At 43.8% G+C, this 26887-nt stretch overlaps 1 protein-coding gene across 1 annotated transcript in view; it reads right to left on the reverse strand.

Annotated features, from left to right (window-relative positions):
• Positions 1-8462, reverse strand: part of LOC142774306 (protein O-mannosyl-transferase TMTC4-like) — a 32195-nt gene extending 23733 nt beyond the window's left edge. Inside the window, exon 1 of the mRNA XM_075874703.1 lies at positions 6890-8462. Within this exon, the coding sequence (XP_075730818.1) occupies positions 6890-7161 (272 nt within the window). The 5' untranslated portion in view covers positions 7162-8462. The remainder of the gene's footprint in view (positions 1-6889) is intronic.
• Between the last annotated feature and the right edge of the window lie 18425 nt (positions 8463-26887).

The following is a 26887-nucleotide window of genomic DNA, read 5'->3' on the forward strand; positions in this document are numbered from 1 at the left end:
TGAATGCGTTTCCGCGATCTGTTATAACGATTGATGGCGCACCGTGTCTCAGCACAATGTTGTCTATGAAGAACCGTGCTACCTCCTCTTCTGTGCCTCTCTGGATGGCTTTTGTCTCGGCGTAGCGAGTAAGGTAGTCGGTCGCCAGTATAACCCAGCGGTTACCAACACTAGAGGTGGGAAGTGGGCCCAAACGGTCCATTCCGATCTGGTCAAATGGCGTTGTCGGGATCTGGACAGGGTGTAGCAAACCGGCTCGTTTCGTTGGAAGTGACTTGCGCCGCTGGCAATCGAGGCAGGTCCGAACATGATGCTTCACGGTAGCGGTGAGTCTAGGCCAGTAATATCTCCCTCGAACTCTGCTCAGAGTGCGCGTGTAGCCTAAATGTCCAGATGTTTCCTCGTCATGGCACGCTTGCAACACCTCAGAACGAAGAGTGGTAGGGAAGACAAGCAGGTAGGTGGACCCATCTGACGAGAAGTTCATTTTGTAAAGTACATTGTTTCGCAGACAGAAGGACAATAGTCCTCTTGTAAAGGCTTTGGGCGCATGCTGGCTTCGTCCTTCTAAATAATTAATCAAGCCAAGTAGCTGAGGATTGTCATGCTGGTGATCTGCGATGGTTGACGTGTGGAGGATTCCGTGGAACGCTGTCTCTTTATCAAAAGCAGCAGCCGACTCTTTTGGTGATCGAGATAGGCAGTCGGCGTCCGTGTGTCGTTTTCCCGACTTATACACCATCGTTATATCAAACTCCTGTAGTCTAAGGCTCCAGCGTGCCAATCGCCCGGAAGGATCTTTCAGACTTGTTAACCAACACAACGAATGGTGGTCACTGATAACCTTGAATGGGCGGCCATACAAGTATTGGCGAAATTTCTTAACACCACGGCCAGGCATTTCTTTCAGTGATATATATATATATATATATATATATATATATATATATATATATAGTGGGAGTAATAATTCAATGGGCCAGTTAGTCTTCGTGAAGGTATGGGATATGGCACAACGGGAGCGTTGTCAACAAGGATAAATATATATAAAAAAACAAGGATAAATATACAAAGAGCCATCCAGGGTCCCAGCAGTGACGACGTCGCCACTCCCACCAGCGAGGCCTTACAACACCAGGCGGACGAATGCGGCGAAGACCAAGGCGGCGGCTTCCAAATGACACGGGGAAACAAAAGGTACGGGCAGTCTTAAACACGCATGGTCCCACTCATTTCTATCGATTAGGAAAATCATTGAAAAGCGGGTGCAATACGAAAAACACGCAGAACAACTAAACAAATATCTATCTCACGAAATTGCACCTAAGGGTCTCCGCCTAGCCTGCAACCCCTCAATGTCTACACTAAGTGAAGCAGAAAGGGGGAAGTGGGAAAAAATATTACTAGAAGCGTCCTTGCAACTGACTCGGGTCATTGCGGACCATTGTGAGCGTAAGGCCGCCGAACACAGTGTCACGGAGGCCACGCAGAAATTGGTATCTAATCTCGGAGAGCATGAGGCAAGAGAACTGGAAAGATATGAACTAAAGAAGAGAGGCGAAATTTCAGTAGTAAAAGATAGAAAATTCAAGCGGGATTGCAGTAGCTCCACTGCTCTGCAACAGGAAAATAGGAATGAGGCCGTACAAGAACACCAGGGACCACCCGTACCTCAACCTAACTTTGAGGAGAAAAATGGGAACTCAGAACCACAGTGCAATCCTAATCAAAACATCCTTACTCTCGAATATGACGCTGACACTCCCGTGCCACGTGATAGCCAAGAGCAGCCGAAAACTTATGAGGAAAATGCACTCAATCTGTCAAACACAACACTCACACCCGCTCAGCTTCAACTTTTGTCGAGAGGCATGACCTTTTGTCCATCATCCGGTAAATTCAATGAATTTGAACTGTACCAAGACCTCGATAACTTTGCGCGTAATCTCCGCCTCCGTGAATACTTTCATGATCGCAAGGACTGTACGAACGAGAATAGAGTGATTGGTGGTGACGGATCATGGTGTCCGGGTGAGCAGAGGGACAAACACCTCGATATGTATATATCAGCAGTTCAAAAAGATATCATCAGAGCGTATGGAAAAAATCGGCCATTTCGAAACAACATATCAAAGTCAGAACGAAGGGCACTCGATGAACTACGAAAAAACACTGGAATTACTATCAAACCGGCTGATAAAGGAGGCTGCATAGTAATTCTAAATACGTCGGACTACTTAAAGGAAGGGGAACGACAGCTATCAGACACAAAATTCTACAAAGAAAATCCAACAGACCCGACTCCCGAATTTGAAAGGGAGATAAAAGTAACCCTAAACAATCTCCGCCGGGACGAGAAAATTACCGGCAAAATGTTAAAAGCAATGTTACCGGCCCACTCTGTTCCCGGTCGATTCTATTTGCTCCCCAAAATACACAAGGCAGGTAATCCGGGCCGTCCGATAGTATCCAGTAACAGCACATCAACAGAAAATATATCAGAATTCATCAATTCCTTAATAAAAAACATCCCCCCAAATTTTCCCTATTACCTAAAGGACACAAACCACTTCATCTGCGAAACTTCAAGTCTCGACATCCCAGGCGGCAGTTTTCTGGTGACCATGGACGTCTGCTCACTGTACACCAACATACCCCACCATGACGGAATAGCGGCTATGGTTTCTGAATATGTAAAATCTGACTCATTAACTAGTGTAAGTGACGAGGTACTGTTTACACTTCTTGAACTTGTACTAAATTATAACCATTTTGAGTTCAACGGCAAGCATTTCCTTCAGGTCAGTGGCACTGCAATGGGCACGAAAATGGCCCCAAACTTCGCGAGCACCTTTATGGCTTCACTTGAAATCCCATTCATTGAGGGACGCACCTTGAAACCTTTCTACTACAGAAGATACTTAGACGATATTTTTATGATATGGAACCATGATGAGGGAAGTCTTTTCCGCTTCATAGAGGATTTTAACAAATGCCACCCGTCAATAAAATTCACGCACAAAATTTCCAAAACTAGCATTAACTTTTTGGACGTTACTGTCACGGTCGAAAATGACCGCTTGTCAACAAACCTTTACAAAAAGCCTACAGACCGTCAAATGTACCTACATTTCAACAGCAGCCACCCAAAGCATTGCAAAACGGGTATTCCATATTCTCAGGCCTACCGGTACCGAAGAATATGCACCGATATGCGGGAATTTGACAGACACGCGGAACACCTAAAGCATTCCTTATTGAAACAAAATTATCCGGAAGACATTATTGACGATGCCATACTACGTGCTCGCAACGTGAACAGGAATGATATAATTAAGGGACCAAACAAAGTACCTAAAACGACTTCCCAAACGAACCTTGTACTAACTTACTCCTCATCAGCGCCACGAATCAACAACATACTTTCCCGCCATTTCAACATAATCAGGCAAAGCAAACGACTAACTTCTATTTTCGCGAAGCCACCTCACGTGGTGTACCGCCGGGATAAAAATCTGAAGGACATTCTTGTCAGGGCAAAAACAAACACCCCCAAAATTCAATCAGGGTGCCATCCCTGCGGAAAATCTCGATGCAAGGTATGCCCACAGATGCTCACAACACGTGAATCCAAAGCGAACTTCTCGGATTTCAAATTCTGCATAACTGAAAGCCTTAATTGTGACTCCAGTAACGTAATATACATGCTACATTGCAACATCTGCGGACAAGAATATATCGGCCAAACAGACACGCCATTTCGGCTGCGGTTCAATAATCACCGGTACCACGCCACTTCACTGCCGAAGCTACCTTTATCTAGACATCTGCGCCTGCCAAACCACAGTTTTAAAAATATTAGCGTAACTCTTTTGCAGTTCGGTTTTTCAAACAGACGCGAGCGCGAACAGCGTGAGGCATATTTTATTTTCAAATTTCGTACATTAGTAGCCGGTATCAATGAGGACCCCGGAAAACTCAACTGCCTCCGAGAAGTAAGCCAGGAGAAAATTGGTGACAAAGATTGATAGCTGGAGACCATGCTTTTTTCTGACTGACTCGTACGTGTACACTGTCCTCTTCTTTTTTTTTTTTTTCACATGCACATACAAAGTGTTTACGTTCGCCTACCACTTCATGACCGTTGAAGGGAAACGGACGAAGATTAAAGGTAAATAGCCGACCGACCCATTAACGAGAAACCTTTCCTTTACACACACCGCCCGCCGCCCGCCGAACGACCAAACGACCAATTACGGGGAAACCCCTTTCTTTAGGCACGCCGTCCCGGACCCTCCCGGCACCGCGGCGACAATCTTGGGTGGCCCGACACACGCCAAGAACCGAACAGCACGTGACATGAACCGTAGGTGGATGTAGACGGACAGTTGGCTTCGTTGTCAGTGTTGACAGTGGTTCTTCCTCTTTTTTACTTTTTTACTTTCTTTCTTTTCTTTCTTTTTTCGTCTTTTTTCTCCCTTTTTTTCCTTCTTCCAGTTCCCTCTCACTCTCGCAAACGTCTTTCAAGGCGAGAGGGACGCGGCAGCAAGGAAGTTCATGTCAGTATAACTCATCCCCTGATGAAGGGAGGTCCCCTCCCGAAACTGTTGGGAAATAAATATATTTATCCTTGTTGACAACGCTCCCGTTGTGCCATATCCCATACCTATATATATATATATATATATATATATATATATATATATATATATATATATATATATATATATATATATATATATATATATACAATGACAAACTCACGCACAAATGGCATACATTATAGCTCCGGGAAGAAATTTCTGGTGATAGCCCTGTCGCGTACGTTTTCTGCGACGATAACGCGTCGCGATTTGACTAGACGAATCTTGCAATACGCTACAGAATCTTTCACTCGCTTCCCAGATTTTCCGTGGTTCTATTGGCCACGCAGGTACAGTTGATGAAAAAAAAATAAGATGTGCATCTCACACTCTTTCGGGCTTTCCCAGCAGCCTTTATCCGCAAGAATAGAAAACGTTCCGCTACGCCACCGGGCTAGCGTGACTGACCGGCATGCCGCGGGTCATTAGGAGTGCAAATGGCGTTTCAGCACTCTTCTTCCTTGGTGTGTTTTTTTTCTGTTTAGCATCTGCTCTCAGTCTCTGCTAAAAAAGTAAACTGGCATACCGAACAATACTGAAAGGTTAGGCACCTCATCGAACGCCAGCCGACGCGCGCGCAGATAAACGAACGAAACAGGACCCCTATTTGCATTTAATGTATGCTGACCAAGCACCAAAGCCTACAGTGAATTACCATAACACAGTCTTGCAACGGCGAGGTTAAATTTCGGGGCGAGTCAAAGGCTATAGAAAAAGAGAGTTTCCTTAGAATCTCAAAAACAAAAACTGAATTAGAGCGAAATTCGAAAAGCGCTTTCGACAAGCGGGAATGTGAACATTTCAACCGAAGAACACAGGATGTATTGTAGCACTGTGTACGCTAAACGCAGCTGATTGGAACGATTTCTGAGCAAGAAATATTGGCCGAACAGTGGGTATTCGTACTCTTCGTGCCGTCCACCCGCTCTGCTGTGTGCTCATATAATAATAATAATAATAATAATAATAATAATAATAATAATAATAATAATAATAATAATAATAATAATAATAATAATAATAATAATAATAATAATAATAATAATAATAATAATAATAATAATAATAATAATAATAATAATAATAATAATAATAATAATAATAATGTAAAACATGTGCCACAACGTTGAGTTGGTTAATACTAATTATTGTATAAGCTTTCAACATAAAAAGTACACCAGCAATACGATCCTACCAACTAAGGTTGCATGGCAGGCCTATTGGTTATCTATGAAGTATCTAATATATAACGCATCTAGTACACATCTCTATACCATCCGGGATGCGATACACATAAGATACAATTCTATCACTAAGATGCAACGTGGTAGCAATACTGGCTAAAGTACTCAGCTGCAGCCCCGCAGGTCATGGGATCGAATCCCGACGGTGGCGGCTGCGTTTACGGTGGAGGCGAAAACGCTGTAGGACCATGTGCTCTGATTTGGCTGCACAGTAAAGAACCCCAGGCGGTCTAAATTTCCGGAGCCCTTCAATATGGCGCTTCTTATTGTCATTGGTGGTTTTGTGCCGTTAAACTCCCCCATATCAATCAATCAATCATCAATCGCATTTTTAACGCATTAGGAGTTATTAGTAAGTCCTTATGTAACAACTAGCTGTACTGATGATACTTCTTTCACGCTGGCTCAATAAATGCTTGCAGGAGTACATCACGTATATGTAACATACCACCTGCACTTCACCTGTTCATCTTATGATTATACTACCACCTCCAGAAGAGAGTTTTAGGCGAAGCTTTTCCACGCAGTTCAACTGGAATTCACATCAGTGGGCGAATCGCGCCTTTATGTCTGGCGTTCTCAATGTCCTTCATCTGGACTATTTGTGTATCCTAGATACGAAAAGTATTAGCAGATATCTAGGGTTTACCGTTCGAAATTCACAATATGTTAATGAGGCAAGCCTGTGTGGCCGGTTACGGAAATCACTTACGTGCGTTTAAACTGCACACAGAGCACGGCCCTCTAGTATTTCCCCAATATCGGCCCGTGATTTTCGGGGTCAGCAGCCGGGAACCGCAAGCGCCTTCCATCGCGGCAAAATAGTCGGCTAGGAATAATTTAGCTTGCTGTCTGAGAATTCACTTTCGGGGGGTGTTTGCAAGCCCTGGCGAGGATGTAGAAATACCTGTCCTCATTCATTTTAGGATACAGCGTGCGCATCTAATTCTACAAACAGAAGCACGTTACATTTACCTACTTCTAAGCACGCATACTCCTCACCTGAAAGTGAGCACTGTGAGGGGCCGGTACGATTTGTGGCTTCGAGGATCCGCCATCGGTCGGCCCCAGAAATCGTTTATCCAAAGCGACGACGACGATGACGACGAAGATGCTGCATGCCGTCTACTCTCGCCGGTGACGTCGGGGTTGCCAACGACGGCCACCATGTCGTCGTGCACGAAATCGCCATCCAGCGAGTTCATGTAACACAGTACCGCCACAACACCGGCACACAACGTGGGCATCCACGCGGCTAAAGGCCTACGTGCCATGCCGCACACCGATTCATCGGCGGCACCAACTGCCCCGTCGCGTCTCTTTTGTGACTGTTGTTGCGTGAGGCGCGGACGTCTTTGGCAGTTGAATGATCACTGCCGCTGCTGGTGGTGCTGGTCCTCAGCTGGTACCGCACTCCAACTGGCCGCATGTAGTCTCGTAGAGTATACAAAGTAAGAACGCATCCTCGCGATTACAGAAGCACATAGGGCGCCCAGCGACCCAGTCAGCGCACGCAAAGTGTCCGCAGTGCTCGTTGTTTTACGGCGACAACGTTTGTGCCATGTGTACGGTCGGCCGCATTTCCGATCGCGGTCAGAGTGATCGGAAAGCGCCGTCGCGGTGGACGCACTTGCAGATGACTCTAGGTAGGCGTGAAGCAGGGACGATTGCGCACCTCCGCTCAACCAGCCCCCTACAGCCATCTTCGGGATCCACACAACCAACGCCACACAACACAATCAAAACAGGCACGCTGTCGTCGCACTACTATTTCAAACAATACACTTGGACGGCGCTAGAGCAGTCGATGAACTACACAGGCGTGCACACAACCAAAGCGAAAACGTGGTGGGAAGATTCGTCACTTTTCGAAACACGTGGCAGCATCGGACGGCTTACTCCTGGCCGGCGGAGAGACTCAATGCGTATGTCCACTCACAATGGTCTTGTGCGACACTGTCAGTGACGCAGCGTGGTAATCCTCGGTAAACCCGTTCCAGAGACGCGATTGTCGGTCGGTACAGCAAATGAATGGTGGTAGACACCTTCGGACTGTTTCCGTTTGGGGATGCGAACGCCTGACGACACATGCTTATCACAACAAGGGAACGAAGTGCACCGTGAGCAAAAGTTTAGAAGAGACTAAAAGAAAATCAAACAAAACGTAAACCTTCTTGAACACTACTGGTACATCCTTTGGAACGCATGTCCCCGTGGACCCCTAAATGTTAGTTGAGCCGCACTGAAAGATACACGACATTTTCCGGTGCTCGCACCTGCACGCGAGCTCATCTGAAGCTGCATCTTCCTTTTTCAGAAAAGTATGCACAACACCAAATCCATTCTCCTTATCCACCGACGGGACTGCCCATTGCAAAATTTTTATGCGACGATCCCAGGCACAGGCTTAGATTAAAATGAAGGATTCACAGTAAGCTGAAAGCACACGGCGCAACGAAACGCGAATTAGATTCGCGCGCGCGCGATTGCAGAGCCGCGCGAGACCACCCTCGCTCAGAGCGTCCGGCGCACGAGGCACCCAGCAGAAAGGACTCACACGAACTGGACGTCCCTGCGAAACGGGAGACCCCTGGCGTGGATCCGCGCATGCTCGATGGTGTACTGGTGCTGGCCCGTTCGATGCGTTTCGTGGGAACTACTGCCATCTACCGGTGGCGCAGATGTTGTGGGTTGGGGGTGCCGTAAAAACTCATCTTTTCGGAGCAGGGATTTGAGCCGCTGTTATAAAGACCTCGTTCGAAGTAGGGCTGCGCCAATATTCGAGACTTCGAGAGTTGAACAGTTCGTGGTATATCCGATTCGGAAAGCACACTTATTATGCGATATACTCGAACACCTCTAGACTTCATGGCAAATAATGAAATCTGTACAGTGTGCGTCATACGTGTGATAAATTGTGCCATCTTTGGGTTCCTGATATGCAAATTACTTTCCCTTGCCACCCCCCCCCCCACCACTCGCTCTCTCTCTCCATCCCATGCAATTACGCTTCTGCAACTGCAGAACTTCCAACTGGCGTGGCCACAGCATCGCGTCCAGCATCTCATCGAGCAATACAGTGTCTAGTTATACTAAAGGAAATAATCGAAATGGAGAGTCATTTGAAAACTTGATAGAAATGTGTGAAATAACGAAACCCAGCGTTATTGCGGGTTTTATGTGTTGAAGCACCTCCAGTGAACAATGTGCTGCTCAGTTGTCATTGTTTCTCTCATTTGAAAGACCATGCATAGAAAGTCGTATTGTGATTAGCGGATAAGTACATCAGCCAGAAGTAGTGCGGATAACGGATTTCATTGGCTGTAAGAACAGCACACTTTTTCTAGAAAATTGCCAAGCAGCTATTCATCTTTCATTACAGCATTAAATCAACAGCGTATGTGGTAGAAGTAATGTAGTGCAATCAATAGATGGATGAATAAAACTTTATGGAATACCCGGCAAGGCTTACCGCCATGTGGAGTTTAGTCTCTTTGCCTCCTTCGGGCAAACGCGAATGCCTTGCTTCAACTCTCCGTCGTGGGCTTGGTGGAGTGCTAACGTATACATGGATGTGAGCTATCCAGAATGGCTGCCCAATTCGACAACAGGGTCCTGTAAATAATTTACTGTAAAAAAACATGGATGTGAGCAGTCCAGCATGGCTGACCAACTTCCTGTAAATTACTTACTCTAGAAAAAGCTTACTTATTGATGTCTGTTTGACGGAAAATTAATATTTTAGCGAAATTCAGTTGTTCTATTTGTTGCAAACTTTGTAGCAATTACATTTCCAAGATTACACAAACTAAGGTATTAGCTTGATACAATGCCTTTATTAAAGTGAGTAATTTGAGACTTTCTCAGTTACTTCTTACTACAATGTAGCATGCCCGCTATTTCTTTTTTAGGGATAAGCAAATTGGTGAAAAAGGAAACAAAATAAAAGACGAGTTATGGGATTGCACAGCATCAAGTTTGGAAAGCTGAACAAAGATTTCAGGAATTTCCCAGCATAAGCACTGTTAATAAATAATAGATAAATACATGAACAGGTGATCAACTGAGCGCACCACACTTTAGATAAATTGTCATGATTTTTTAGGGTAATGTTAATGTAACACCATTTCTTTAGCCGGAATACATCTCTAACATAACCTAATTACTCTTAAGGAGTAATACTGCCATCTCTCTACTGTACTAGGGGAAGGCGCAGAACCTGGACAGCCAGGAGTGCCGCGAAAGCTCGCTGAATATGCATGAATTACGGCACGCTCGCTAGGCCGGCTCTGTAGCGGTGTTTGCGTTCGAGAAATATCTGCGAGGTCTCCAGCAAGTGCCAGCCTCCTGTAGCTAGGGCACGGTTAAAGCGGTATTTCGCTCGCTGTATTCGCACAAATCGACACGCTGGACGTTCGTAACAGATGCAGGGTTGTCGTTGGATGGAATTAAAAAGACGCCAGAACTCGAGCTGAATGTATACGCGAAGTAGCAATGTCAGTTAATATCATCGTCAAATTTGTACCCAGATCGAACAGCAGCGCTATTGTTAACATAGTCCTTACTACTGAAGGGGAAATTAACCTAATTCGAATAAGTAAGAGAAGAGATTTAAAAGCAGTTAGGAATCACCCATGGCGCAAACAAAAAATTTTCTGTGCCAAACGAGTCAAAAAGTAGCCAACTTCGCGCAAAGTAGACACCAATGGCCGCCCTGATCAGATGTAACCTGCCTTGCGGAATGAAAACAAGGAACGTCTATACAGAGTAAATATTATGAAAATACCAAACAAGTAAGAATGACAGCTAAAAAGGACAATATAAATAAGGGCATTCATAGTTACTGATAGATAGATAGATAGATAGATAGATAGATAGATAGATAGATAGATAGATATATAGATAGATAGATAGATAGATAGATAGATAGATAGATAGATAGATAGATAGATAGATAGATAGATAGATAGATAGATAGATAGATAGATTTATTATTAGTATGTGAGGTTTAACGTCCCAAAACCTCCATATGATTATGAGAGATGCCGTAGTGGAGAGCTCCGGAAATTTCAACCACCTGGGATTCTTTAACGTGCTCCCACATCTGAGAACACGGGCCTACAATATTTCCGCCTCCAGCGCATTAACAGTTAGAGAAATATATACCGAATATATTGCTGTTAGAGATTACGAAACAGATGCTGCTTAATTTTCTGCTTTACATAATTCTTACATTCGAAACAGCACTTCTATAGACCCTTTTTCATAATTTACAAGTACACTTATCTTCATTGCATGTATAAACGAGTAATGGCGGCACCTGCTGTGCCTTAAGCGGAGACGCGGTCCTAGTTTACCATGCTGGACATGTTGAACATGTTTATTATGAGTGGTTGTATCAAGAGAGGCAACTCACCATTGTCTAAGTCATTGCGTAAGCAAACCGCACATGATCAGGATATTTTCACTAAATGACAAACCGCCTTTAGTTGCTGAAACATCATAGCAGAAAAGCTAACTTTACACTTTTGAAGAGGATCGATTGGTGTATTTAAAGCAGCAAATTGCTTCGTGGGTTCATATCCACCCTTCAAAACTGTGTTACCTTTTTTTCTGTTACGCCTGATTGTTTTCCGTTGTTCTATTAGAACACGAGTTTCACTGTAACATTACAGGTAAGGCTAATTAACCTAATTTCGATTGGTTATTTTTGAGGGAAGGTTCCCCAAAAATTTAAAGCTGTAAAAACTTCCTGTATGTTTACTCTGTATAGTGGTTTGTACTAACACACGAAATGCACTCTATTTGATTTTAATAGCACAAGCTTCTGAAAGTAAACAATAAAGCAAAGTGAAAGATGGAAACTCGAATACTGCTTTTAATAGTCTCAAACAAGCAGTAGAGGGATATTGATATCCATTGAAGGTAGCGAACGTGAAGAGACGTTCGTTTCATTCGCATTCTGCAAACTTTCCTAACTGCCTGAGATTAATGGGGCGACAGGCATCACCTCCGAGAAGCTGGCTTTTGAGCTTGAAGCTGTACGAGCTGCTCAAAAAGTGAAATGACGGCAACGTAGAAATGCAAAACAATGAACGTACTGCAACGTTTTTTTCGAAGATACAAAGATTCGTGACCCTTACTGAGCAAACTAAGTTGAAAGCGAGCCTTAAGGTTTTGTGCTTGTCCTGGCTGAATGAGAACTTTTGGGCTCACCGATGTAGGACTTCAGCTATGTGAGTATGTTATTGTGTTTTTTTTTATTTTTTGTAACAATGAATTGGAAAGGGTTTCCAATACTTTGTGAGAAATCCTTAAATTTTATTTCGATAAAAAAGAGGAGAAATGATCAGTGCACACTAAGGAAAGCAAATGAAATAAGAGAGAAATAAACGAATAGTGAAGAGAAGAAACGAAAAATAATCCCAACAGAAAGATGAAGCTTGCTATGCAAAGAGCGAACACAAAAGAGAATCGAAAGTTAGAGTAAGACAAATATGTTCCAATTTAGAGGGACAACAAACACAAAATGGAGAAAAAATAACAGTCAATGAGCCTTACATGTATGAGATGCTGTCATTATTTTATCTAGTTTCGTTTACATTTTTCAGTGAAGTGCAGACAAATGCAGTAAGTGAAATTTCTCAATTAACTTCATTCAATACGCAACTCAATGATTTAGGAACAAACCATAATAACGCCAATTGTAATGAAGGAAGAAGTGTGAATTAGAAAAAAGTTCAGAGAACTTCAGATGCATAATGAGACCGAAAGAGCACCAAAAGAATGAAGAGAAGTGAAAATTTTTATTGTAGGTCTGACGCGTGGGTAAATAGGACTAATGCAGCGAATTTTCATGAAATTTCTTGACCTATAAAAATATACGTAGTGACCAGAATTCTGAAACATGACTTCGCGATAACAAATTTTATAAAATGCTTGAACAGATTATCAAAAAGTGTCGCTAGCAGTAGCTGTTTATCACGAGGAAAGGAACTGTCAATGAGCACGTAAAATATCGGCATCTTCCAATGAAAACGTAGACTCTGTTTTCCCAAAGTAAAACAAAAATTTGTCTATGGGGCACATTCCTGTAGAGAAGACAGCGTAATGTAAATCTAAGTCATTTTCTTATAGCCGCAATTTCCTTATAAGAAGACATCGCATCGCTTTCACACGAAAATTAAAACAAATATTACGTAAAAACAAGACTTCACTGATAATTCCATCAACGAAGATATATGAATCGGCTGCTGCGACTCTCCGCTGAGAAACAATTCTGATGGTGGCAAATCTTCCGTATGTTCATTCGCACACACAAAGGTCACCCAACAAGAATTATATTGAAATTTATCCGGCGTTCATTACAGTAATCTTCAGGTCAATGGTAAACAAGCACAGAGAATGAGCATGGTTCAGGAATAACCTAAACAGAAGTGTCTTGCTAACATATTGCAGTGTACGAATACAAAAATTTATGTAGGATAATGGAAAATGTATGTAGTTAATATAGCGAGCGATGAATAAACTAATAATATAACGTAGCACTAACTTAGATAGTGAGAACTTAAACAGGAGTGTGATCCTCCGAGCGAGGTACAATCAGTCACTATAGAAGGAACAGTACTAAATATCATTACAGTGCTTCTCTAATGGTGCTTTTCAAAAGCTTGAAATATCTGCTTTAGGCTTTTCAGTGGCTTAACTAGTCGATAGCTTGAGGCCGAGCTCAATGAAATTTTAGATTGCTTAAAAAAAGACGGATAAATCTGTGGTCTCGCTTTCTTTGTTATAATAATAAGAACTGACAGACAAGCTTACTTGGTAGTGCAAGCTCACGTAATCGCAGGTTAATAATAGTTGTTTTTGCTGAAATTTTTGAAATGTTTTTTTAGAACACGCCGAATTTCCGCGCATGCGCATATTCGTACTATACTAACGCCTGTCATAGTCTAAAGCCACCAAAGTAGGCAAAAAAAAAACGCATGACACAAACGAAATCACGTGTTCCGTTTCGTTTGTTTTATTCAAGTTAAGAAAGACCAAGCGATCCACTTTTCTTTCATCAAGAAACGTTCGACTGTCTGCCCTCTCTTATAAAACTTTTTTTATGAATACGCAAGAAAAAATAAAGACGTACACCACTAAGGCACGCGTTATTACAACACGTCTGCTTGTAATATATCGCGCAAATCATTCGTCTCTCCTTATAGTCTCCTCAAACTTTCATTTATTGATTTTTTTTTATTTTTCACAGGAAAGAGCGGACGTGCACGTAAAAATACTGACTCGACTCAAATTGAGAAACGAGAACAAATTACGGGGACTGCAAAATAACAAAAAGAAAAGTAGTAGTAATTAGGATGATATCTACAGTCCTGCTCCGTTCATAGAGGACCGAAAAGGAAGCAATTTGCCTCGGGATTGAAGTGAGCGAATACGTCCGATTTTTTGTTTCTCTCGATTCATATCACGAAAAAAAAATTCAAAAGAGGCATTGTAATTTTACCGTAACCTTGTATAAGCGCTTACCTGGGCTTTTTTTCGAAAAGTGTTTATCAGAGGGGGAATTCGAGTAAATGCGTCCCAGAGGGCGAGTATCGCATGAATGCTACATAATTGGTTATGCTTTGGGAATGCTGGATTGTTGTTTCGTCCTTAACATTCCTATTTATTGAACGAAGGAGAAGCGTTGCCTGAAACGAGTGGTGGAACGCTGATGTTGGGTTGTGACCAACCACAGGTTGAAGGTACTGTCACGTTCATCGCATCTACTTGAATCAAGCAAAGCGTCAAGTCGAGCGGAAACCAAGTAAAGACACCCTTGACTGCATTACGAACGCGCGCTCCGTCACTTATATATGCGCATCGCCCGCGTTCGAGGGAGAAAAGTACAGTGGGACAGGTTAGTACACCTACTGCGCATGCCTGGCTTTCTGAACGCCCGGTGGTGTCTTATCCTTTAATGGCTTCTGGTGGGACAGTATTATAGGTGTCTTATTAGGCCAGCACGAGACTTGAACATGCGCAGTGGGGGCGTGGATGGCGCCGCTGACGCCGGATCCGCGACATCAATTTACTTAGAAATGCTCCGCATTTAAAATTAACATTTTCTATGTGAGGTTACGATTGCGTGTTTCCGCGAATAGAAGCGTCCAAATATGATGTGGGTCTGTGACCCCCGCATATGTTGCTGAAAATCGGCTAGAATGACACCGAATGTAGTAATTGGACTTGAATTTCTTGGCGGGCATAGCCACAATGTAACGGCTTCATCGGACCTGATTTGGCAGCGTTGTCTGTGTCTTCACTCAAAGAAGTGTTCTAATGTTCCCAGGCCACTATGTTATGTTTTTTCTACGGCATCATGGCATTGAAGCTTTTGAACACAACCTGTGCGTTCCTGGCTGCATATTCTGTGAGCACGCAATTTTACATTCAACGTTCGAGTTTCTGTTGAGTGAACAGTTTGCTGTTCTTAGAATAAATGCTTTATTTACACCATATCAATAAACACGACGTATGTTACTTTTTCCATACTTAGAAACGTGATTGTATCCCGTTTTCTCTCAAAAGAAAGAGCCTCATATGTCGTCAAATGGGCTACCTAAAGACGCCATGTCCTAAATAATAATAACGTAACAAATTTGAGAATAGAATGAGTAGAAAACAAACGATTGTGTATATTCTTCTATATATACGGCTAACTTATCGCACATGCGTATAACATCAAGGTGCGAATGTGCTAGATAAATCGCACGTGAAATTTTCCCGCACACTGACACGTGTCAAGAACAGGTGCTGCTGCTTTAAGAATTTCAATAATAGTTCTTAATAGCACAGCATAAGAAGCCACATGTGTAGTAAATAAGATAACCGCTTTCTGTAGCACAAACTTCCGAAGGCCCTGTTCTACGTAGAGCTGATGTAGCCTTCGGAAGGAGAGGGAAGGAGGCAGTATTCACCCTACTCTTCCGCAAGGAAGCTTTTCATTTTTGCATGTTTTATTTTTGTATGTTCAAACAGACACACATACAGACGCACTCACAAGCACACATAAAGTATGGTCGCAATCGCCTCCCCCACCAGCCCCCACTTTTCCTAAATATTTTCTGGTCACGCTACTGGCACGTGAAATTACTTTGTAACGATTTGCATATCTGCTGATTGATGAAAAAGAAATGCGTCTACCGTTTGTAATCTATCATTATGCCAGCACACCCGTGTTTATAATTTCCTCCTGACACGTGTCATCGCCGAATATAGTTTATAGGGTCGCTCACGCTTTGGTATTGGTGTTTCTGTCGTAATGAGGGAAGAACTTAGGCAGCCGAGTGGGACGTAGGTATGTATAGCCTGCTTTTGTTCCATTCTTTTTTATTGCGCAACTTCTGGTGGTGGTTCGTAAACACGAAAGAACACAGTCGCACCGCAGCAACTGAACGGTGAAGAAATGCACATTGAACAATACACGCCGGGCAACCAACCATTCGGAGGACGCGCGACAAACGCGTAGTACTTCGGTGGATTACGGAGACAAATTGCCGAACTGGTTTGTCGCATGGCACGACCGACTCACTCGCTGGATTCGTGCTGACCGGTTGTGCCCTCGCTATCTCCGACGACCGTGCAGCTCTGGCCGACTGGGTTGATCCTACGCCACCTCCTGGCGCCGGTCTCCGACGACGGCGACAGCGTAGCTCTGGCCGACTGGATTAGCCCTACGCCATCTCCTGTCGCCGACAAGAGCTCTCGCCAGTGGTGCCCCGTCCTCGGGCTCCTGCAACCGTGTCCGTCTTTCCTGTCTTCTCCCTACCTCCGTCGTTCGCTGTCCCCGCGCCTCGCTTTCTCCTTCCTCTTTATCTTACTTTTTACCTTTTAATCCTATCCTTTTAGTCCCTTCTATACCCCCATACCTCGTGATCTAGTGTTGAGGTGTCCTCCCTCTGAGAAACAGTTACGGAGCTCACTTTTCTCTTTGCAGTTAAAATCACCTCCCCCTCTGCCCTTCCCCAGGTACGACCGCCTAAAGCGGCCGACATAGTGCAATTGCAAACTACACATAACCAAGCGCTTCTCTTTCAGATGTAAAAATGCTTATAGTCAGAGCTTGTCCATCATGGTAGCCACGCTAGTTGTGGAAGCACCCACTAGATGGCTCTTCGGAAGAGCAATCGTTCTAATCTGGCGCATGTTCCGGTATAAGTGAAGCCCGCTAGCGGCGTTGCACTTCTCTGTATATTATACGGGAAGTTACTCCTTTCTCTCTCACACACGTGGAGCATAGCAGCATGAAGACGTGAGCATGAGTGCGGAAATGGCGAGGGCTCACAAAGCGGCTGTGTGTGCAACTATGAACGTCTACGGTGATCAATAAAGAGCACGTCTTTATGGAACTTTTGGTCGAACCGTGGCTGCTTAACATACTACTCATCGTTCTCTTTATGGGTAAATGTGTGCGATTATTATAATTGTTGTTGGTTTGATGCGGTGACCAGACTTAGCCATTAGGCTAAACATTCAAGCCTGAAGAAATAATCCATACCTTTTAAACCGTCTTTTTAATGATCAGTGGCGCCACACTTGATGAAGGATAGAGATGACAAGGAACAACTAAACTTTCTTTCACATATGGCATCCCTAACAAAAACATGCCTGTCAATTGTATTACTTATTGATTTTTTTTCGTTTCATGCCTGGCTTATGAAGTTATCGAGTACTAAGACATAACAGACACACATTGTATATAATAATGTACCATGATAGCTCTGAAAAACAGATAAAGAATAGTCCGTTTCTATCGAACTGGTAAGCAGGAGTATCAGCACAATTTAGCGCTCTCCTGTAGAATCCCCGACAAAAAAAATTATTTCCTTATAATCGTAGAGAAGAATCTGAGGCTTGATTATCATAGAGTTCAAAACTTCAAAGTTTAAGCTTGAATAGTTTTGATGATTCGTTGGTAATGTGAGACTATGTATAACAATAAATTAATAAATTGACGTAATAATATCTTATTCATTTTTGTCTGAGCAGACAAGAATTCTGTTATGTTGAAAAGTTTATCTTTTTTGCAGTACATGAATATACAAGAGAAGCTATCTTTGTTGGTCACATTACTTTCATTGCCATTAGGCCAGACATTGATTCCAGGCACCGTGTGCGACAGGAGACTGTAAGCTTTTGAAATTACCACAACCAAGTTTAGGCATAGTGTGCAGAATGAACGCTGCATCAGCAAACAATTTCTGAAATCTGCAACTGTTGCTTCCCCAGTGGGATCATGTTAAATCTGTGTACAGAAAGATATGTGTCCAAGGTATCTAAATGAACACAATGGTAATATACAGTGCACCAGCATCAGAATTTGAGTATGATCGAGTAACAAATGACAGCTGGCCCGCGGATATATCTGCACCCATCTCTGAGAATATTGGCGCAGCTGTACATCCAGTAAAGAAGTATTGCTCACAGGATCATGTAACAGCGGCAATCCATTCACCATTAAAGCCTAGCTCGCATCTCTTTGGGGTCAGCAGTCACGCTAGGCTAAGTTCGAAGTTTAGAACAATTGTGAAACTCCGGTCACACTTGCTCCATGGCTGCCGCTCATAAACCAATGCACAAATGGCACTTTCACACCGGGTTCGTTCCTGCTCAGTATGGTTCAACGGTTTCAGGAGCACTCTGAAATATTGAGGACATTTTGCGGTTGTTATCGCAAAGTGCTTCGTTGAATTTCTGACGGGGGCCTTTTGATGGTTGGTCGTTGATGGTGATGAGGTAGCATAAGACAACAAAAACTAAAAAAAATATATTTAGTCCCACGGACATGCAGCGCGCTGTTATGAACTGAGATGGCCTACCCTACTGGTTCGCGTTAGGAATGCTTCTTTTATGTAACTATAAAACAGATGAAAGTTCAGTACACTGGAAGTGAAAAGTTCAAGCTTGTAAAGGCAGCGCACAGTGTTGCATTCGTCTGTTCCTTGAGTTTGGCCTATCATTCATCGCCTTTATTCAAACGTCCGCTGCGTAGTGTAACTGTTACGGTGCTCCCCTGCTCGAATAGAATTTACGGGTTTGATTCCAGCCGCGGCAGTCGCATTCAGATGGAGGTGAAAGGCAAAAAGCGCATGTATAATGTGAGGTCGATGCACATTAAAGAAAAACAGATATTCAGAATTTCCGGAGCCCTCTACTACGGCGTCTTTCATAGTCATATCATGATTATCGGACGTAAATCCCGGTATATCACTAATATTATAATTCGTATATAACATTTTTATCAATGATAATATTAATAATGAAATCACCTTTCTGCGCAATGCAATGTCAGAATGAAACACAATGCCAGTGAAGGTGTTCACAGCTGGCAGTGTCCGCTTGATTCATCTGATGGATAATTTGGCCTTGAAGGAGCTATTTCTGCACTGAGGTTGTACATCGTATGGCTTGTATATAGCACAATAGGTAAACAAGAAGGCCTCCATTTACACCATAATGTTTTTCACTGTTTTATTGTCGTTAACTTGAATTGTTTTTGTTATTAGTGCCGGGTCTCCTCCTCGCCCCTCAAATATACTTTCAGTGTGTGTTGAGGATATATGAACTGAAGCCTTCGTGGACACAGGTGCATCGCTCTCAGTTAATAGTGTCGACTTGTGTTCCCGTCTGCGAAAAGTGAAGACACCGTATGATGGCCCTCCCCTTCAGTGTGCTAATGCGGTTTTTGTTCGGCCTTCTGGTGTTTGCACAGCACGAGTTTTTATTGAGGACATCCTTCACCATATACAGTTCCTCGTTCTATCATCTTGTACTAATGCGCTCATTTTAAGATGGAACTTTCTCTCCTCAGCTTCAGCCATGATATCTTGCCGTCAGAGAGTCATCCGCACGTCAGAAACTGTGCTTTCGTCTGATAACGATGCTCACCGCTGATGAATGTTTTATTCCCCCAGGTATTTAGCAAATTCTGACCCTGACATCAGATAATATCCTTACTGGTGACGTGTTCTTAGCACCGTGTGAATGCTACATCTCTGGAGGACTTACAATTGTTCCTAGCATGGTGCGTTTTTGTGATGGCAGAGCATTAGTTACGGCAGTTAACCCTACTTTGTTGCGCTGTCCCGGGGCACCATTGTGGTCTGCTTCACAGATACCGAACCATTTTCTCTGGTGCCCCTTCACGCAGACTCACCATCTTCCTCTACAAGTACTGCTGACCATGCTACAATGGTTTCTTTACCAGTCACAATAAATCCTGATTTCACGTCAGCGGAAAAGCAAGAACTTTTGGGTGTACTTAAAAAACACAGCGCTTCATTTGATGTCAATTTCAATCTTGTCGGTCACACTTCCGTCACCATGCATCGAATCGCAACGGAAGGCAATACAGTTGTACGCCACCGTCCATATCGAGTGTCATCCGCAGAGCGGAAATTCATCGAGGACAACGTTGCTGATACGTTCAAACGAGATGTAATCCGGCCTTCGTCTAGCTTATGGTCATCACCTGTAGGGCTAGTACGAAAAAAGGATGGTTCGGTGCGATTCTGCGTCGATTATCAGGCACCTAATAAGATCACGCGCAAATACGTGTGCCCGATGCCATGAGTCGACGACGCTCTTGACTCTCTGCAAAGCGCTGAACTTTTTTCCAGCCTCGACCAACGGTCTGGTTATTGACAAATACCTATGCACGAAGGGGATAAACAAAACTGCCTTTGCAACACCAGACGGTAGTGTGAATTCAATGTCATGCCATTCGGTTTATATTATGCTACTCCTACGTTTGAATGCATGTTCGTCACAGTTCTACGCGGCCTTAAGTGGAAAACATGTCTGTGCTATCTAGATGATCTCGTCATTTTCTCCTCTTCTTTCCGTCAGACCTTGATTGTTTAGACGAAGTTTTCACTTGTATTTCTAATGCTGCACTTCAGCTAAACACAAAGAAATGCCATTTTGCCACCTTGTCAGCAAAAATGGCGTTCTGCCGGATGCTGACAATCTTGCTGCCGTGATACGCATTCCTCGTCCAGAAAATCAGAAACAACGACAAAGTTTCCGGGCCCCCGCATCCTATACTTCCGCCGTTTCGTCAGTCGTTTTGCTACCATCGCGTCCCCACTGCACAAGCAGCTGATATCAAGATCTACCTTCGCTTGGAACGACAACTGCGAGCGTGCCTTTTAAGCCCTCAAGCACAATTTACCATCTGACCCTGTTTTTTGTCACTTTGACGAGAACGCACTTACATGTCTGCACATCAACGCAAGCGGCCATGGAATTGGTGCAGTTCTTCTACAGCTGGATGCCACTGCAAGAGAAAAGTTATTGCGTATATTAGTTGTGCTCTTACAGCTGCTGAACATAACTACTCCATAGAGGGCCGCGCTGTCGTTTAGGCCATACAAAAATATCAACCGTACCTTTACGGGCGTCACTTTAGAGCTATTACAGACCATCACGCCTTATTCTGACTATCAACACTGCGAAACTTGTCTGGTCACCTCAGTCGTTGGGTGTTCTGCCTATAAGAGTATGATTTTGACATCATTTACAAGTCTGGCAAAAGACACCAAGATGCGGACGCTCTATCTCGCTGCCCCCTTCCACTGTCATCATCGAGTACGTCTGCTGATTGCTTCTCTTGTGGCCAAGATACTGCGTTACCCCTGATATTATCCTACCTTACCGTTATCGACACGCTGGCTTCAAATCGCAACACCGAGTTTACCACACGCCAGCGTAACGACCCATAATGCAATTGCATTATCCAACGCATAAGCATTATACAACGACGACCGACGTGCAGGCCACTTGGTCTTTCACAAAACACAAAGCCACATCAGACGTTTCTTCTAACCTGGCATCTATATCTATGTGGCCCGGTATGTTGCATCTTGCCATCTGTGTCAACGGCGGAAACGACCAACTTCATGTCATGCTCACCATCTGTAACCAATCCCGTGTCCCGAGACACCTTTCGCCATCGTTGGCATAGACCTACTCAGACCTCTCCCTATCACGCCGGCTGGCAATCGTTGGATTGTCACTGCTGACACGGTACGCAGAGACTGCTGCACTACGCACAAGTTCTGCTTCTGATGTCGCAGACTTCTTTCTCAACGACATTGTACTGCGTCACGGTGCACCTCGTGTCCTCCTTAGTGATCGCGGTAAGACGTTCCTGTCCACCACAATCGAAAACCTGCTCACGACGTGTGGTACAGTACATGAGATGACGTCAGCCTACCAACTCCAAACTAATGGGCTGACAGAGAGATTTCATCGGACACTAACAAACACGCTATTGATGTACATCGCACCAAACTGCGACAAATGGGGTACAATTTGGGCTTTTGCGACATTTGCCCATAACACCGCTGTTCATAGAACTACTGGCTACTCTCCTTTATACCTCGTGTATGGCTTTTCACCAACATTCATCATCGACGTTTCTTTCCTAAATGTTCCAACTGACACCTCGGCAACCATATTAGCGCAGTTCATCTCAAGGCTCGAGGAATGTCGGCAACGAGCTCGCCTTAATACAGAAGCCAATCAACAAAATCGCAAGCCGCACTACGACAGCTCCCATCGTGACTTCTCCTTCAGCCCGGGGGACGAAGTGCTGCTTCGGACGCCTATTCGTACTCCAGGATGGTGCGACAAGTTTCAGTCACGCTTCATTGCACCCAATACACTCAATGAACAAACGTCACCAGTGAACTATCGTGTCACTTTCCCCAAATTTTCTTCGGATCGTCGCAGTCGTGGTTCGGAGATTGTCCATGTATTGCGTCTGAAGCCATTCGTTCGACGTTCCGCTTCCGTATAAGAGGCGTCCAGGCTGGCCGCTCACGCGTGGGGGAAAATAATTGTGAGCATTAGTCATACGCATCATCTTATCATATGTAAGTACTCATCATTATCGGTTTGACCTGTGTTGTGTGGAAGAGGCTTGGCGAGTAAAAGAAGTGTCTTGCCGCCAAAACGTTGCCTTACAAAGAAGAAATGTTTGTATTATTGCACATTCAAGCCGCAATTGACAGTGAAGGACCATACTTTATGGAAACGCAACCAGGATGTACCCACAAAAGAGCTCCTTGAACTGCACTCCTGACACAAAGCGTTGAAAAAAAGGCGGTGCGATCGTGAAAACAAAGACGCAGTCTATACTGGCCAAATGGACAGGGACAACCGTGGTCCCCTGGGCTACGGCCAAGCATCCTCGATGACACGACACCATTTTTCTTGCCAGCAATTAAGTGAGGTTGTTTCCTGCTTAGTACTTAATGCACCGCGTCATTTACCAATTCTTCCAGCAACAACACCAAAAACAAAAAAGAAAAGTTATTAACAACAATTCTCACCGTCTTTAGAGTGCTGACGCCCCCTTTATCTACCTTTTCAAGCTTTCCCCTGTGCTGAACGCTCTACGTCAGTGAAGGCACCACCACAGAGAGAAAAAAAGAAAAAAGAAACGCACGCTCCTTCCTCCGTAACAGGAATTGGTATAACATGAATGGGCTATGCTTCTTCACAGAGGTTGTTGAGCATTGATTGCTCATTGATATATGAGAACTTGTGCAATGTCAATTGGTGTTCGTAACTATCGCCCGTTTGACGGGGATGAGCTCAATTTCCTACTGTAGTTCAATCAGTTAACCGAGATACTAGATTACACCAGCCGATGGGGGAAGAGAAATAAACAACACACTTTTTAGTGGCTTCAGTCAGGCTCTAGATGATCATTTCGTGACAATTGAAAGAAAAATGTTTCGATAAGACTTTCCGCTCGGTGTTTCAGTTCATACTTGCCACAGAAACAGGTTGCGCAGTACAGAGTAACACGAAAAGAAGCAGCTAGGTAATTAATGAAAAATGAACTTACTAGAAACTTTCAAATTGTCCGTGTCTTCTTCCTCCTTGTATAGGTTGTCTGCAACCTATTTTTCTCTCTAGTGGAGAAAACGCTCCTTTCACTTCATGAAGCGACCCCTCCATTTGTTGGTAGATATAAAGACTTTCACCAGACTCCCTTTGTCCCGTGTCACGTAAATCTAGTACAAAGTGCTCAGACATGCTTAATTATTATCAGCAGTAGAACAATCAACAAAGTGAACAGCTCCGTAAGTTCACATTTTGCCGTATATACTGACTCGTCGAAGGCCATTCGCTAATTCCTAAAGAAATATTTATGGTGTGGGGGGCACTTTACAACTGCGCTTGCAGTAGACATTAAATGGTACCTTTAAACGACCAATGTTACGTGCACAGTCGTTTGTTTCTTTACGACATGGTTGAGGCATGCATCAAAAACCGGAGAAACTTAGCAGTCTAGAAGGCAATGCTGACGAAGTGCGATTACGCTATGGTGACTTACTTTTGAAGGCGAAGATCAAGTGCCTTTAATTTTTTTGTGACATGTTGTGGACAATAAAAAATTAGACGTGCAGTTGTTTCTCACACTCAGCTGCTTGTCGCCAACCTTTACTTGCGCCATTTTTTGTGCAAAGACAATGCTGATGTGCAAAGGAAGGACACCACTAAACAGTGTCATCAATTAATCAACAATAATGCAGTCAAGCTTAACGTCGGGTTTTCGATATAAACAAACTAGTGAGGCATCGAACTGCAGCACAATTTAAATGTTTCTTCAAACTACCACTTTATTCTCCTTTAGTTATTTCTTTTTTTTTTTCTTCCAGGATTATCACGACAGAGAAGTGGGAAACTTGGTGGTCCTTGATGCAGATATTGTGTACATTCTACGCGTGTTTAAGCTTCCCCTAATATTATGTGTCATTTGTCATCGCTTCCGGCTGTGAAAAAGACAAAAAGAAAGAAGAAGCAGTTGCAACGGAGTACTATAGCTCCAACCCGGACACCCCATCTCTATTGTGCTGCCACCGCTCTTTTCGCCCTTACAAGCTTTGCTCTTCGTGTGGGGTGTTACACGACAGTAAAGACCCCGAACCCCGGACATAAAAATAAAAGTTAGGTTAGAAAGCTAGGGAAAAGACCACAAAGAGACGGGCAGGTCGACCATTGTCGTCAGACTGGCGCGGTTCTTGTAAATTGTGCCGTATATTCTATCTCACAACTGGTACGTGTTTGTCAAGAACCCTCCTTGTGGAGCTCTATGGTCTGTCAGTTAGACCTCATGTTTTAAGAGGGCTTCCTCGTTATTATGAGTCATAAAATTTTGTATTCTGGCTATCCAACGTCCTCCCTTCAGATGCACCTTATTGCACTTTATGCGCCTTATGCACCTTCAGATGCATATTTTTGTAATTTTACAAAGCCACATTTCTCCTTTTCTCATGGCAGATGTTCCTGCCTCATTTTTTGTTTCTTCACGCTGTTCTTTCTTTTATTCATACTAGTCTCTCTATTCGTCCTAGTCGCTCATATGCTGTATGAAAGATATGCATCATAAAAATCAACTAAAAAAATCCAGCCATTGCCTGCGGATTCACCGCTGATACTCAGGGCAGCAATATTATAAAAGAAAATGTTTGGCTTTTTTGCGAAACCCTACTTTTTCTTGCATGGTTTTACTTTCCTTATTAATACCTGCTATGTTCATTTTAGAATGGTCTATCCTTGACCAATGTTGACGAGTTGGGACAACCCTGCTCAACTGTTGCGGTACGTTGTCGGAATTCACCACGAAGCGTCAGAGTAACAAATATGGACGCTCTGTCATTACGTATTCACCCGTGAACGGTATGGGCCAGTGGTATATGTGGGTCTGTGTTGCAGGCGATTGACACTTCATATCTACCCAGGATTGGCGAGAACACACTTGGGTAGTTTCAACGTGAGAGAGTCAAGAGAAAAGCTCGCATTGGCAGCATTCACCCGACGAACGTGAAGAATAAATGCCAGGATCCCAGCAGAAATTAAACCTGATATAGTATTCTACGCGAATGAAGTATTTCACCCCATGTCTCAGAGCTGCTTGTGAAATAGACCCTGATGTTCGTGAAATGTCTATTTCTGTTGCAGTGCCCCCTCTCCAATGTTATAAACATTGCATGAGTACTCATATGATACAGCTGTCACGTAGGCTAAACCTCGATTGTAGTAGTTCGGTGCTATCCGCTGAAGTTATATGTGGTGATAAATGTTATATATATGTGGTTCTCACGATGATATACCATCCTCACGAGCATCAGCGCTTCGTACCAGCTTAACGCTTCTGGTGTTGCTGACATTCTTGTTGCTGTTAGCATCGTTACGTATTTGTAAACAACCGGTTATGTAAATATATGCGGCGGTTTAACGTATGTCTCTGCCTACATTTGTACATATCTGTAGTGCCACTTCTTGACCTTCCACTAAATTATAAATTACGACACAGTCAACTTTCAGCGCTCGTGTAGTTTAGTCTTTCTCTGTTATTCGTCTCTGTGCTGCTTCATTGTGAACACCTTCCCTCCGCATGCTTCGCCTAACGTCGATTCCGAAGGTACCTGGGATTCACCGATTTTTTTTTCATAATTTATGGTCGCAAACTGCCCAGAAAAAGCCGGTTTTTTAATTAGAGCGCTTTCTCATCATTACTAGTTTGCCCGAATGCAAAAGAAAAGTACGAAACGCAAAAATAGCCCAAGTGTGAGTCTAACTTTGATTCATATGTGCAGTTTCACGTCCCAAAACCACCATATGATTATGAGAGATGCCGTAGTGGAGAGCTCCAGAAATTGCGACCCCCTGGGTTTCCTTAACGTACACCGAAATCTGAGCATGAGCGACTACAACACTTCCGCCTCCATCGGAAATGCAGTCGCCGCAGCCGGGATTCGATCCCGCGACCTGCGGGTCAGCAGCCGATTACTTTAGCCACTAGACCACCGCGGCGGGGCGTGAGTCTAACTTTCGTCCTCTAAACGAGAGGCGCCCGTCGTGCGCCCGTCCCTGCGTTCGTTCATGCATCCGCCCCTGCGTCCGTTCATGCGTCCATCCATGCATCTGTCTGTG

The sequence above is a fragment of the Rhipicephalus microplus genome, chromosome 10 (genome assembly GCF_043290135.1).
Source record: "Rhipicephalus microplus isolate Deutch F79 chromosome 10, USDA_Rmic, whole genome shotgun sequence".
NCBI classification, from domain to species: domain Eukaryota; kingdom Metazoa; phylum Arthropoda; class Arachnida; order Ixodida; family Ixodidae; genus Rhipicephalus; species Rhipicephalus microplus.